Here is a 13,613-nt window from a genome sequence, read left to right on the forward strand (position 1 = left end):
TTCCTGAGGGTAGAATGTAGTAAGTAGTAAAAGAAATATTCTAACAGATCTCAATTGTAACAAGTTCAAAAGGGCTCCCAAATTATTCTGACTTCACAGACCATGAAATACCCTGATTCCCCCACACTGTTATAAATTGCTATATCCATAAATATAATGACCTCAAGGAACCAGTTTGGACTAAAATATATAGAACAACAAATACTGAAATATTCTGTCATTTAGAACTATGACTATATAATAATAATGAAACTTACCTTAAAAAGTGTCACAGTGATTTCAATGTTTTCAGGAACAGGCCACACTACAACACCACGATACGGATTTTTTATTCCAGGTTGCCAGCTATGAGCCTACCAGAATAGAAATAATGGCTTCAATATAAGTACAGGAAATGCAATGTTAATAATTTACAAGAATTTATCAACCCTATTAAACTATCCATCAGATCTGTAGTCTCCTTGAAACAAAAATGATTAGTCAAATAAGACTTCTCAAGCATTAAACTTGGGTCACGACAATTTTATCACATGACAGCTACAGATTACCATCTGTAACCAAAACTCTCTCTCCCAACCACCACATGAAAGCGTATGTAAAGGTGAGGCATCTCATATTTTCAAAAAATATTATTTGTGACTGGATAAAAATTTTATTAGGAGAAATATTTTTTAAAATGATTTTGTGATCTAGGCACTTCAAGGCAAATTCATTCTTTCCGAAAGTAAAAACAGTGTATACTTTGCATTTAAGTTCATTTCCTATTAATCTGTATTATTTGGGGCAAGTAAAGAAGACAGTTTTTATAGAATTAATATTTCTAGCACTTAAAATTTTCAAATTCTTTTTTCTTGTAAATCTTGTTTATCATGGTTGCTTAGAGACCCCCCAAATTTGGGGGTCACCATTATAGTTCTTTATTTGTGGTGGCATTTCTAGCCAAAGCTGGATAAGAAAATTAACTGACGAAATAAAAAAATCAAAACTAAAAGAATATATGCTTATTACATATTCAGGTATAGATGTCCAAAAAGGCAGTTGGTTATACGTGCCTAGAATAATAAATCTGGGAATCATTAGCACACAGATAATACTTAAAGCTTAAGAATGAAGTGATCCCAAGGGAAGGAGTACAGCTAGAGAATATAAATGTTCAAGAAATAAACCTTGGAGAACAACATTAACAGGTCCAAGAAATGAGGCGGACTCAGCAAAAGAGGGTTTGTATAGCAGAAGGAAAACCAGAGGTTTGTGGTATCCTGAAAGTCTAGTGAAGAAAATGCTTTGTGGAGAAGGTAACAATCATCTGTGCCAAATCTTGAGGACAAGTTAGACAGGGCAAGGCCTGAGAAATAAGCATAGGATTTAACAAAGCAGAAGCCATTACTGACTTCACAAAAGCTGTTTCAGTGGAATAATGAGAGCTAATGTCTGATTGGATTGGAATGGGTTCAAGAAAGAATAGGAAAAAAGAAATTAAAGATATCAAGTACAATCAATTCCTCTCAGGTGTTTTGTTGAAGAGAAAGAGAAAAATAGTCTGGTGCTAGTGGTAAAAAAGTGTCAGAGAATTTTTTTTTTAAAAGATTTTATTTATTTATTTGACAGAGAGAGAGATCACAAGTAGGCAGAGAGGCAGGCAGAGAGAGAGGAGGAGGAAGCAGGCTTCCTGCCGAGCAGAGAGCCTGATGCGGGGCTCGATCCCAGGACCCTGGGACCATGACCTGAGCCGAAGGCAGAGGCTTTAACCCACTGAGCCACCCAGGTGCCCCGAGAATTTTTTTAATAAGAGGATAATATGTTAATGCTAATGGGAAATATCCAGTTAAGGGGGAAAATTTAATGATGCAAAAGAGAAAGAATTGCTAGAATAATGTCCTTAATGATAGCAAAGGACACAACTGGCCTTTGCCAGAATGACAGACAATTCTTCATGATAACAGGAAAGAAGTTATATGAGTGCAGATGTGTACCAGGGAACAAATTTCACAGATGAGAAAAGTGAGGCACACACTGGCCCAAGATCGCACAGCAAGTAAGTGGCAGAAGTTGGATCTGAACCCACGAAATAGAACTGAAAAAGAATCAAGATCACGGAAACTTATGTCCATTCAAATCATATCATGATCTTGTTAGTTCAAATACCAGCATAAGATACAGGTTTAGCAGCATTCCCCCTACTCCAACCCATAAATTGTCAATAATTCTCCCTCTATTCTCTCTCCATTGCTCTCCAATCACAAAACTTCAGGTAAGGAAACGGGAAGCAGAGACTCACCACAACAGACTTAGCATACCATACCTAAAGGTAACGAGCTCAGCGCTGTTGATTAAAAAATATCTCCAGAGATTCCTGTATTCCTCTGCCTAGTTATGGAAGTACGCCTACTGACAATCCTAGAACAAAGACTCCACAAAGTAAACAATCTCCATTTTGAAAAGTAAATTTTTGCTTATTTTAGATAATCCTTAATCAAAACCCTGCTTTACATATTCTACATACTTAATCTTGAAGATTTATGACAATTATGTGTCATAAATGTCTGTGAAGATTTGTGACAATTCTGTGTCATCTCATGTACTGTGATGGTAGATCAGGCAATTCCTCTGATCTCTTCAAACTCACCACCATTATATTTTCATAGCCTCCCCATAGAATAAAAACATAAGAAGAGTATAATAACCGAACTTACTTTATTCACAGCAGAAAAGATAAAATATTTATAAAATTCTTTTAAAAAAATATTTACTTGAGAAAGAAAGAACATGAGCAAGTGGGGCACGGGGCAGAGGGAGAGATTCTTCAAACTCCCCACTGAGCTCAGAATTTATCTTAGGGCTCGATCTCATGACGCATGAGATCATGACCTGAGCCAAATCACAAGTGGACCATCAACTGACTCAGCCAACCAGGTAGCCCCTTTTTGTAAAATTCTTAATGAAAAAGTGACCATCAAAGAACTTTAAACTTGAAGATATCCTTAGGAGATCTAATCCAGATAAGGAAACTAAAGCAATTAAAGCAGCGTGCCTGCACCTATACTAGTGGAGTAGGAGAACCAGCTCTATGATTTCTAAGTTCAGATTTCTTTACCTAATCAACATCATACCCAGCTCTATCCCTGATTCATAGAGTAGTCAAGAAAAGAGTTTTCTATCCCCAAAAGTATTAACATTTATTGGATGATACAGAGATGAAAAGCTGGGAATGCAGAAACTATCTAACAACTGGTTAAGAGTAGATGGTAATATCAGATAATTTCCTCAGGTACCCTAACGTTGGTCTTCTAAATGACCTCTTTTAATTCTTAGTTTTGGAGCTCAGAAATTAGATTGCTCAACAAACAAAACTACAATCTGCTTAACAAATTAAAATATTTTTTAAAATTAAAAAAAGATTTAGGGGTGCTAGTTCCCAAGCTGCTAGCATGGTATCATTTTCTTACCATTCTACCCAGCATCTCTCTCCCAAGCAAGAAACGTCCAACTCAGTTAGAGCTCTGGCTTTCTGTTATTCCTTTTAGAGACTTTACAACCTAAATTAGGACACTGTAACAAAATCAATTAGTCCAGCTGAGTAGCTGGCACTACCAGCTTTATAATATTAGCTAATTATTATATAATAGGGAGAAAATAGGACCAAGTAAATTTTACTGGAGAAGAAACCAGGAATGTACACAGCAGCAAACACAGGGGAAAAAAAAGAAAAAAGATATTCTCATTTTCAAGGAGCTACTAATTAAAACTTCCACCTCAAACAGAATTCAAGAATCTGAAACTAGCAAAAAAATGAAAAGCCCAATATGGGTATAAAGAGTGAGCACTAAATGGAGTAAAAATGGCCAATATGGGTAATAAACATCTAATTGTACAAATCCATGGGGACATTAATTTAGGTTCTTAAGACCTTGATCTATTAGAAAAAGCACATCACACTGGCAAACATCAGCACTACAAGAACTGTGATCGGTTTTCATTGGGAGTAACAGAAAGGATTCTTGCATCTTTGTAGAGTTAGAAAAGGCAGGCTAGTTCTTTATTTGCCAGCATCTTAGTACAGATAATGGTACAAAGGATTAGGCCACATTATCCAGTTCCCCTTTTACAATAGTTCTCACTTTTTAATCAGATGACAGATCAATTGATGTGCCAAAGCAGAGAAAAGAGGTAACATTTCTCAATTTAGGGCCTTAACCCTACAAAATGCCTTATTTTATAATTTTTTCATGTCATACCTTCCCTAAAACTTGTACCTAATGTGGTACTAAACACAGAGTAAACATTCACTAATTATTTCTGATTCCTACAAAATAAAATATTTCACTAAAAATTTATAGTTGTCAGTGGTTAAATAATTTTCAATTTATAAAACTGCATATACCCAGGGCATCTGGGTGGCTCAGTCATTAAGTTTCTGCCTTGGGTTCAGGTCATGATTCCAGGGTCCATAATCCAGGCTCCATGATCCCAGCCCCACATCAGGCTCCCTGTTCTGCGGCCCCTGCTTCTCCCTCTACCACTCCCCCTGCTTGTGTTCCCTCTCTGTCTCTCTCTCTCCCTGTTAAATAAATAAATAAATAAAATCTTTTAAAAAACACAAAAAAACCTGCATATACCCTCCCTTATGCTTAAGATGTCACATATAAAGTTACCTTAGAGTTGCTGCCATTAAGGCAAGGCTCTGCAACTGTACCTCCCCCTTCTGATATCCTGTAAAAGGCTGGAGCACAACCATAGAACAAGGAAATAAAGGTGGCAATACCATCAAAAAGCTTGTGAGGACTTTTAAAGCTCTGGTCTCCCTTTGGAATTCTATCTCTGTGTGAGCTTAAATTTCTTCCTGCCTCTCTCTCTCTCTCTCTCTCTTTTTTTTAAGATTTTATTTATTTGACAGAAAGAGAGCACAAGTAGGCAGAGCGGCAGGCAGAGAGAGGGGGAAGCAGGCTCCCCACCAAGCAGAGAGCCTGATGCAGGGCACGATCCCAGGACCCTGGGATCATGACCTGAGCCAAAAACAGCCCCTTAACTGACTGAGCCACCCAGGCACCCCTATGAGCTTAAATTTCTAGTTGGAAAACCATATTAAAGGCAATATACTACTCTGCCAATAATAGGGGACTATCATAATTGCCCTGCTTCCTACTTTCCTATATTTTATTGAAAAATAATTTACTGAAGCATATACAAATCAACTGCAGTCTGACAAAATCCTTATTATAAATGCTATGACTTAAGAGGAGGAGGCATGGAAGCTGCTTATTGTGTTAATTAACCATGGTAATTATTTTCTCAATAAAAAATCAATCAGCAATGAATTCTAACGATATATTCAGCTATAAAGATAGTCATGTCCCCAAAGAAAGTGAGCACTAAATTGAGAACTAAACTTTAAATAAGGTAGTAAGCCTTTTTTAACTCTCTAAAATGACATTTATCTGCATCTCCGTTGTTAAGTTTCAACCTATCAATATTAAAAAAAGAAAGAATCAGGAAAGAGAAATAAGATATATAGATGACAAAAAATAAAACTAGTCTCTATACAACTCAAACTCTTTCCAAACTCACAGTTAAAAGTAAATGGCCAATGGTTGCAGAGATCTTTTTCCCCCCTCAATGATTTCAGTGGGACTCAGGAGCAAATAATGTATATTTTAAAGGAAAACCATCAGAAAATAGAACTGTCTTTCAGAAGAAAGGAAATGGTTCTAGTCTTTTGATTTAGTATAACTGATAGCTAATTAAAAAAAAAAAATAGCTGGAGACTCGTTTTTGTTAAAGAATTCCAAAATGTCATGGATTTCAAGTTTCCTAAGATTAAAACAGCTATTTGCTTAACTTTTAGAATATCATAATCATTCCTTTCATAATTTCTAGAACTGGATTTTTAAGTCCTTTTAGGTGTTCTGTAAAATTTATAAAAGAGCATTTCGCATATGCATTAACAGTTATGCACTTGCTATAAAGAGCTTAACACATTATGGGCTCTCCTAAAATTTTCAAAAGAAATACATTTATAATCTTTAAAGAGAAAACACAATGATTCTGAAATACACAGAAGGGATCTGAAATAGTAAGAGTATCACAATTGGACAGTAGTCCAAGATATAATTCCTTCTAGAAAATATTGCAAAATAAAAATCAACGTGTAGCCTCATATGTTTGGATTTTCCCACCTGGATCCAATCAATATTTGATATAATATGAAAATAATCTGGACCTAAAAGTTATCTGACTTTCAAAAATGCAATTAAATAAAGGTGTATGTAAAACTTCAAATATGGGTATGTAATGTGAATTGACCTATAATCTGCAGTATTTTATTGTGTTTCATATTTTTTAAGAAAATAATTAGTACCTAATTATTAAAAGGAGGCAATCACTGTCATTTAACAGCTAAAAACACACAGAGCCTAACATTCATAGCTATAGTCATATTCATCTATCATACTTAGTGGATGACCTTATATTGTTCCTTTCCATAAAAGCCTAAGACCCACAGGGCAAAAGTGACAAATATCCGGCAAAAAAGAGAAAAGCCTAGGTCTATTTTCAGAGCCCTTTCTCATATCCATGTAAATGGATAAGAAAATCTTACAGGTCCAAAATGTAATGCCCCAAACTATAAATGTATGCTTTGAAGAAGATACCATTCAGGATATATGCACTGGACCTTTCCTATGTGCCTGCTGGAAATACAATTAAGTTAAAAATATACCAACACTAATACGCAGCAAATTCCCTTCCTATGTATTTGCCCAAAAGAAAATAAAGTATTTGTTCCCTAAAATACTGGTACCATAATATTTATACCAGACTTATTCACAGTAGTGAGTATTCAAGATATTTACTAGAAATGAATCAAATCATCAACAGGGGCATAAATAATCACACTGTGGTTTAATCATTTGATGGAATACTACTCACCAATTAAAAAAAATACAAATATTCACAACAGTATGAATAAATCTCAAAAACATTATGTTGAACAAAAGAAACCACATAAAAAATTGTACTACTGTATGATTCCATTTGCATGAAAGTCAAAAACAGGCAAAACTAGTCTATAGTGATAGAAAAATCGGAATAGTGGTTGCCTCTGAGAGCTGGAAATTAACTGGAAGAAGACATAAAGGAAAAAGTGATGAAAATAGTCCATATCCTAATAGGAGTACTAATCACACAAGTATATATTGATCAAAACTCATTAAATTGTATAATTAAGATCTACATGTAATTTTAGCTAAATAAAAATAAAATTTGACAAGATGCCCCTGAAATACTAAAAATTCTGAAATTTAATTAAATTAAACTTTTTTTTTTTAAAGATTTTATTTATTTGACAGACAGAAATCACAAGTAGGCAGGGAGACAGAGAGAGAGGAGGAAGCAGGCTCTCCACGGAGCAGAGAGCCCGATGTGGGGCTTGATCCCAGAACTCTGGGATCATGACCTGAGCCGAAAGCAGAGGCTTTAACCCACTGAGCCACCCAGGCGCCCCTAAATTAAACTTTTTAAGTTAAATTTTTTCCTCACACAGGACTACCTATGGAAAAACCAATATCCACTAAACATGCTTAGAGTTACTGTGTGCTTATAAAAATATATTCATATTTATCTAAAGAATAAATTTTTTTAACATAGCTGCAGAATTGTTATTGAACATTTAAAAATTCTGTTCCACTCCCCACAAAGCTTTAACTGCAAAAACTTAAAACCTTTGAAAAATCAACTTCTTCTCTCCTGAAGCCCAGCAATGGACTCAGATAACTCATCATTCCTTACGTTTGCCTTAATTTCATCCTCTTGGAATCTGAATAAACAATCCTGGGTACAATTTTGTTAAGTGTTACCTATTTAATTATTAATTCATGATTACCGTTGTACAGAGAAGTTAAATGACAATGATACTACCACATCCAAGATCAAAACTCAGGTATCTGAATTTTCAGAACTGCAGTTACACGATCACAATGCCTGATCAGTCATTTTTTAGAAGACTGATAATTGGAAATAACTCAAAATACCCAGTAATATTTTAAGATAATCTACACTGGGACCAGAGAAGCTTCATAATTTCACTAAAAGTTAAATGCAACATTTGGGTAAGAAATTTAGAAAAGAGACAAACCTTAGAAGACTTCCTTCGACTTCTTCTTGTCCAAACTACCACCAGTTTATCTGGTTGCCTGTCAAGTGGGAAAAAGAAAAAGCGTAATTAAAGTAATCTTATTTCAAATTAATAAAGTTTGGTTCTAGTGTCTTTAAAAGGACAAAAATGTCATCTACTTTAGATAATGTAGAGCAGTTATTCTTATAATAAATCTCTGTAAATTATTCAGATATAGTAAATGTTGAATGCAAATATAAGGTAATTTAAATTACTAATATTTTATCCACATGTTTTTCTAAAATTCCTTTAGCAAGTTAATTCATTGGCACAAACCAAGCAAAATAAAATACTTAGAATTGGTAACTATTTTAAAAAGAAAAGCACACATACATCTTCACTAAAAATTAATGCCATACCAATAACACATTCATAAAAATGGCACTTCCAAAGTAATTTAATCTATGGATTACTACCTTTGCATCTCATATCTAATGAACAATGTTTGTGGTTTTAAAAATATTTTTATAATCAATCATCTCAACAATCCGTAAGAACAATACAGTACTAAAAAATATGTAAGTTATATACTCTTATTTCTATTTTATAAATTTAAAGAACTGGCAAAATAACTAATCAAAAGCTCTGGCAGAACCAAGTCTGAAATACAGGTCTTTTAACTCTCAGACCTCTCATTTTTACCTTCTGCTAATATAAAGTAAAAAACAAACAAACAAAAAACCTGTTTTCAGCTAATACAACTAAGTTCTCTTTAGTGTTGAGGGAAAACATCAAGATTATGATTATCGGTTATTTTCCTTAAATTTTTACTTTTGAAAATCTTAGATAAGGGTGCCTGGGTGGCTCAGTCTTTTGAATGTCTGCCTTTAGCTCGGGTCATGATCCCAGGGTCCTGGGACCAAGCCCCACATCAGGATCCCTGCTTGGCGGGGAGCCTGCTTCTCCCTCTTCCTCTGCCTGCCGCTCCCCCTGCTTATGCGTGCTCACTCGCTCTCTCTTTCTCTCTCTCTCTCTGCCAAATAAATAAACAAAATCTTTTATTACTATTATTATTTTTTTAATTTTTATTAACATATAATGTATTACTTGCCCCAGGGGTACAGGTTTGTGAATAGTCAGGCTTACACACTTCACAGGACTCACCATATGACATACCTTCCCAATGTCCATAAAATCTTTAAAAAAATAAAAATAAATAAAATAAAAAATAAACAAGATTTTAAAAGTCTTAGATAAAAGCTTTTTAACTAAGAAATGAATGATACACTCTTCTTGATGACCTTCACCACTTTCTATGTCCCACTTATTTTACCCCAAAATCCCTGTCACCATGACCTGATCATTTAATTAAATACAAACACACACACACACACCCCTATATATAAGAGTACCAGCCATAAACTCCTTACCCAGTGATTCACCCATTAACCTGTCCAAAGAGAGCTGTCCAATGAAAAAGTACTGAGGAAATGACCCAGACGTTGCACAGAAAAATAAAGTGATAGAAATGTTTTAAAACAAACATAAAAGGCAAATTGAGAAGTACACACACCTAACAGAAATGCTAGAAGTTCAGCACAGTGGGAATGGCAAAGAAAATACTGAAGAGAGAAGGCTAAGAATGCTCCAGATTGCAAGAGTCCTTAGACAGAAAGTACATATTAAAAACTAATGATGTGGGGAACCTGGGTGGCTCAGTGGGTTAAAGCCTCTGCCTTCGGCTCAGGTCATGATCCCAGGGTTCTGGGATCAAGCCCCCCAATAGGGCTCTCTGTTCAGCGGGGAGCCTGCTTCCTCCTCTCTCTCTGCCTGCTTCTCTGCCTACTTGTGATCTCTGTCTGTCAAATGAAGAAATAAAATCTTTAAAAAAAAAAACCTAATGATGCACTATATGTTGGCTAACTGAATTTAAATTAAAAAAAGAAAGTATATATTAATGAATAGGATAATTAGAAAATAAACTTAATATCTAGATACTGTACAAACTACAAAGCAGGAAGAATAAAGAGAAAAACCATAAAAGACAAGACAGGTTACCAACAAAAGAATCACTAGACTGAAAGCAACTACTCATCAGCAGCAACAGAGCCCAAAAGACAATAAAGCTAATGATTTTCAAGTTGCAAAGGGAAAATAGCTATCACCCTTAGAATTTTACACTGGCTAAACCATCATTTAAGAAATGGTTTTTAGACACTTCCTGGCAAAAAGCAGATAGTCAATAAATATTTGCAGAATGAATGGGGGAAAAAGGATAAAGAAACGATTTTACACATATGAAGACCATACATACACATACGAAGACCATGCATAGATCCCAGTTAAATAACAGAAGCAGTAGGATGCAAAAAGCAACATAAATACTGTAAAATGTTAATGCTTGTTCATTTTAGACGGTAGAATCCAATGAAAAGCTAGACCAAAAACAGGAGGAAGGTTCTAATAATAAAACTGTTTTGACTAGGGAGCCATCTAAACAAATGCACAATGTTTCTCACAGCGATAATAACCAGGACCATATGAATAAAAAAAAGGTGGTTCTCCATCTAAGACTAAGCTTAATTCCAAGTGTCAGGCATTAAATTAGACAACAAATGTAAACTAAAACCAGTAGCTTGCTTCGGTTGAGTCTTCCCACAATGAGATGTTAGGAGCAATGGCCAGATGCAGACGAGCTAAATTGCAGATGAAATAGAACAAAGTTTCTATGAAATATCAGAATGTTAACCTAAGAATCTGAACCAGTGCAGAAACAAACAAAACGTTGTTCAACACAGAAGCAGAACAGAACAAATGATAATGAAGGTGGGGAGTAGTAAAGAGGGAATAAATAAAATAAAATAAATAAAAGAGGGAATTGGGAAGAAGGTATGATCAATGCTGGTAGCATAACAGTAAAGGAAATGAGTCAAATGTAAGCTACCCTGTTTGAAAGTATTTATGGCTTGCTGGAAATTTTACCTACATTACTACACTAACCTTTTCATCATGTTCTCATCTCCACATCTCCAGACAACCCCAATTCTTAATTATATTTCTATGGTAGTTCTTTAGAAATGCTATAAAATCTAACAGTTTTTCCTTATTTTTTATCCTATAGTCGTCTCTTATACCGAAGATACTACAAACTGATCCTTGCAGTTTGAATGTGACAGATTCATTTCACCATAATAGTATTCCATTTTATTCTACTTTGAATTTAAATTTTTAAAAAGTTTTTACTTAAATACTTTTAAACAAGGTCTACGCTGACCGGATTACTAGAGCCTCCACTATCAACTGCTTCACACCTGACCAGCTTCTATTTAGACCCTGTACACATTTGACCCTGTGACAACCTGGCATGCAAGATAACATCCATATTCCTGAATGTTGTTTATAAGGCACTTCACCACCTGACCCTAATCTACTTCTCTAGCTACAAATATCTGAACATATACTCCTTCAACCTTTTCACATATTTGCATGGTACTACCTTTTTTAAAAAAAATTTTTTTAATTAACATATAATGTATTACTAGCCCCAGGGATACAGGTCTGTGAATCGCCAGGTTTACACCTCACAGCACTCACTATAGGACATACCTTCCCCAGTGACCATAACCCAACCTCCCTCTCCCTACCCACCTACCCAACTCCCGCTCCCCACCCAACCCTCAGTTTGATTTGTGAGATTAAGAGTCTCTTATGGTTTGTCTCCCTCCGGATCCCATCTTGGTTCATTTATTCCTTTCCTACCCCCCAAGCCTCCCACGCTGCCTCTCAACTTCCTCATAACAGGGTGGTACTGCCTTTCTTACAAAAACTTCTTCTTTCCTCCTTTTTCCACCTGATAAACTCTTAATTCATCACTTCCTCTGTGAAACCTTGACTACTTCTCATTTCACTTCTATCCAATTCCATGTTCCATAGCTCAGCAGAGTTAACTACTCCTACTACTGCATTTCCAGTAATACCTTAAAAACACCTCTACAAAAATATTCAATATGCCCTATATTACATTTTTATTATTTCTATCTCCTCCACTAAATTACAATCCTTTATCAGTCATATCTTATCTTTATATTCCTAGCAATTAATAAGAATCTGGTACAAGGTTGAGGCTCACTGAACATTTGCTACTGAATGAATCTTGAGTTTTCAACAGGAATTCCCAACTGGTTAATTATAATTGATGTGGTCCAACTACAGCCAGTAGCTATACAATACATCCTCTCTACAGTTTACTTGAATTTTACAGGGATTTGCACTTTGGCTGCATGTGGGAAACTCCTGGGAAGCTTTTAAAAATACTGATGCTTAGGTTCCACTCCTGGAGAATCTGATTTAATTGGCATCATGTGCAGATTTTTTAAAATTCCTAAGGTGATTCTAATATGCGAAGTTGAGAACTGCTATTTTACAGGGAGATTGATAAGCAATCCCTGTACCTCCTGACTTCAAACACTGGTGAGGCACATGTTATGCCAGCAGTGGGGGTATCTCCCCCTTCGCCCCCGACGCCAACCCCACACATCATCATAAGCCATCATCCAGGCTACCTCACTGTTGCCTCCCTCTAACTCAGCTTCTTGGCACCTCCCTCCTCTCAACCATCCTGATCTCAGTGTTTCAGAACAGGAAAACCTTTTCCCACAAAAAATTAGGAAGGGTGGTCTCCTAACCTAAATGCCTGACTTATCTGAGAATACTCCCAGAGACAGCTAAACTTTTTTGTGCTTCTAAGTCATGTCCCATTTTTCATTTTTAAAAGATCTTTACTAGAAATTAGTCCACCTTTGCATTATCATGGGCAACATGTGGCAGTGTTCTAAAATAAAGAAAGGTGCTGTGACTTACTGTTCTCAATAGAACAGTACCAATTACCACACAATTAGCTGACCACAATTAATATATTTTTTTAAGATTTTATTTATTTATTTGACAGAAATCACAACAAGGCAGAGAGGGAGGCAGAGAGAGAGAGAGAGGGAAGCAGGCTCCCCGCTGAGCAGAGAGCCCGATGCGGGACTCGATCCCAGGACCCTGAGATCATGACCTGAGCCGAAGGCAGCGGCTTAACCCACTGAGCCACCCAGGCGCCCCCACAATTAATATTTTAAGCATCTGTGCTGTACTAGAAAAGAAGCATTAAATATTTACATATGTGCACACAAGAAGCCAGGGACAGAGTACTGTGAGAGTGTTATCTAACTACCCAAGAAGCTATAATTATACAACTTTCTACCAAAAAAGTCAAGACAATTTGATAGAGCTCAGGTTTCATGGAGAATTCAACAATCACATATTTAACATTTCTACCTCATCCCCTAAGTAACCAGGAGGCTTACACATAATACATACACAGACATATAAATACACAAATATATATAATTACATATGCAAACATTCTATATACAAGCACATAAAATGTACACACAGATGTACTTTCTTTGAAATCTATTTAAAGGGTTCCATTAAAAAAGCTGAAGTCTTTTGGTTGGTT

The 13,613-nt window shown here is 35.7% G+C and overlaps 1 protein-coding gene across 9 annotated transcripts in view; it reads right to left on the reverse strand.

Moving 5' to 3' along the window:
* Positions 1-13,613, reverse strand: part of EHBP1 (EH domain binding protein 1) — a 340,487-nt gene that overhangs the window by 269,130 nt on the left and 57,744 nt on the right. For all 9 annotated transcript variants that reach the window (XM_045979135.1, XM_045979137.1, XM_045979136.1 and 6 more), the window contains exons 3-4: positions 8,129-8,186; positions 258-353 (exon numbers count right to left, since the gene is read on the reverse strand). In XM_045979135.1, coding sequence (XP_045835091.1) covers positions 258-353; positions 8,129-8,186 — 154 coding nt within the window. The remainder of the gene's footprint in view (positions 1-257; positions 354-8,128; positions 8,187-13,613) is intronic.

The sequence above is a fragment of the Meles meles genome, chromosome 15 (assembly GCF_922984935.1).
Source record: "Meles meles chromosome 15, mMelMel3.1 paternal haplotype, whole genome shotgun sequence".
Lineage (NCBI taxonomy): Eukaryota > Metazoa > Chordata > Mammalia > Carnivora > Mustelidae > Meles > Meles meles.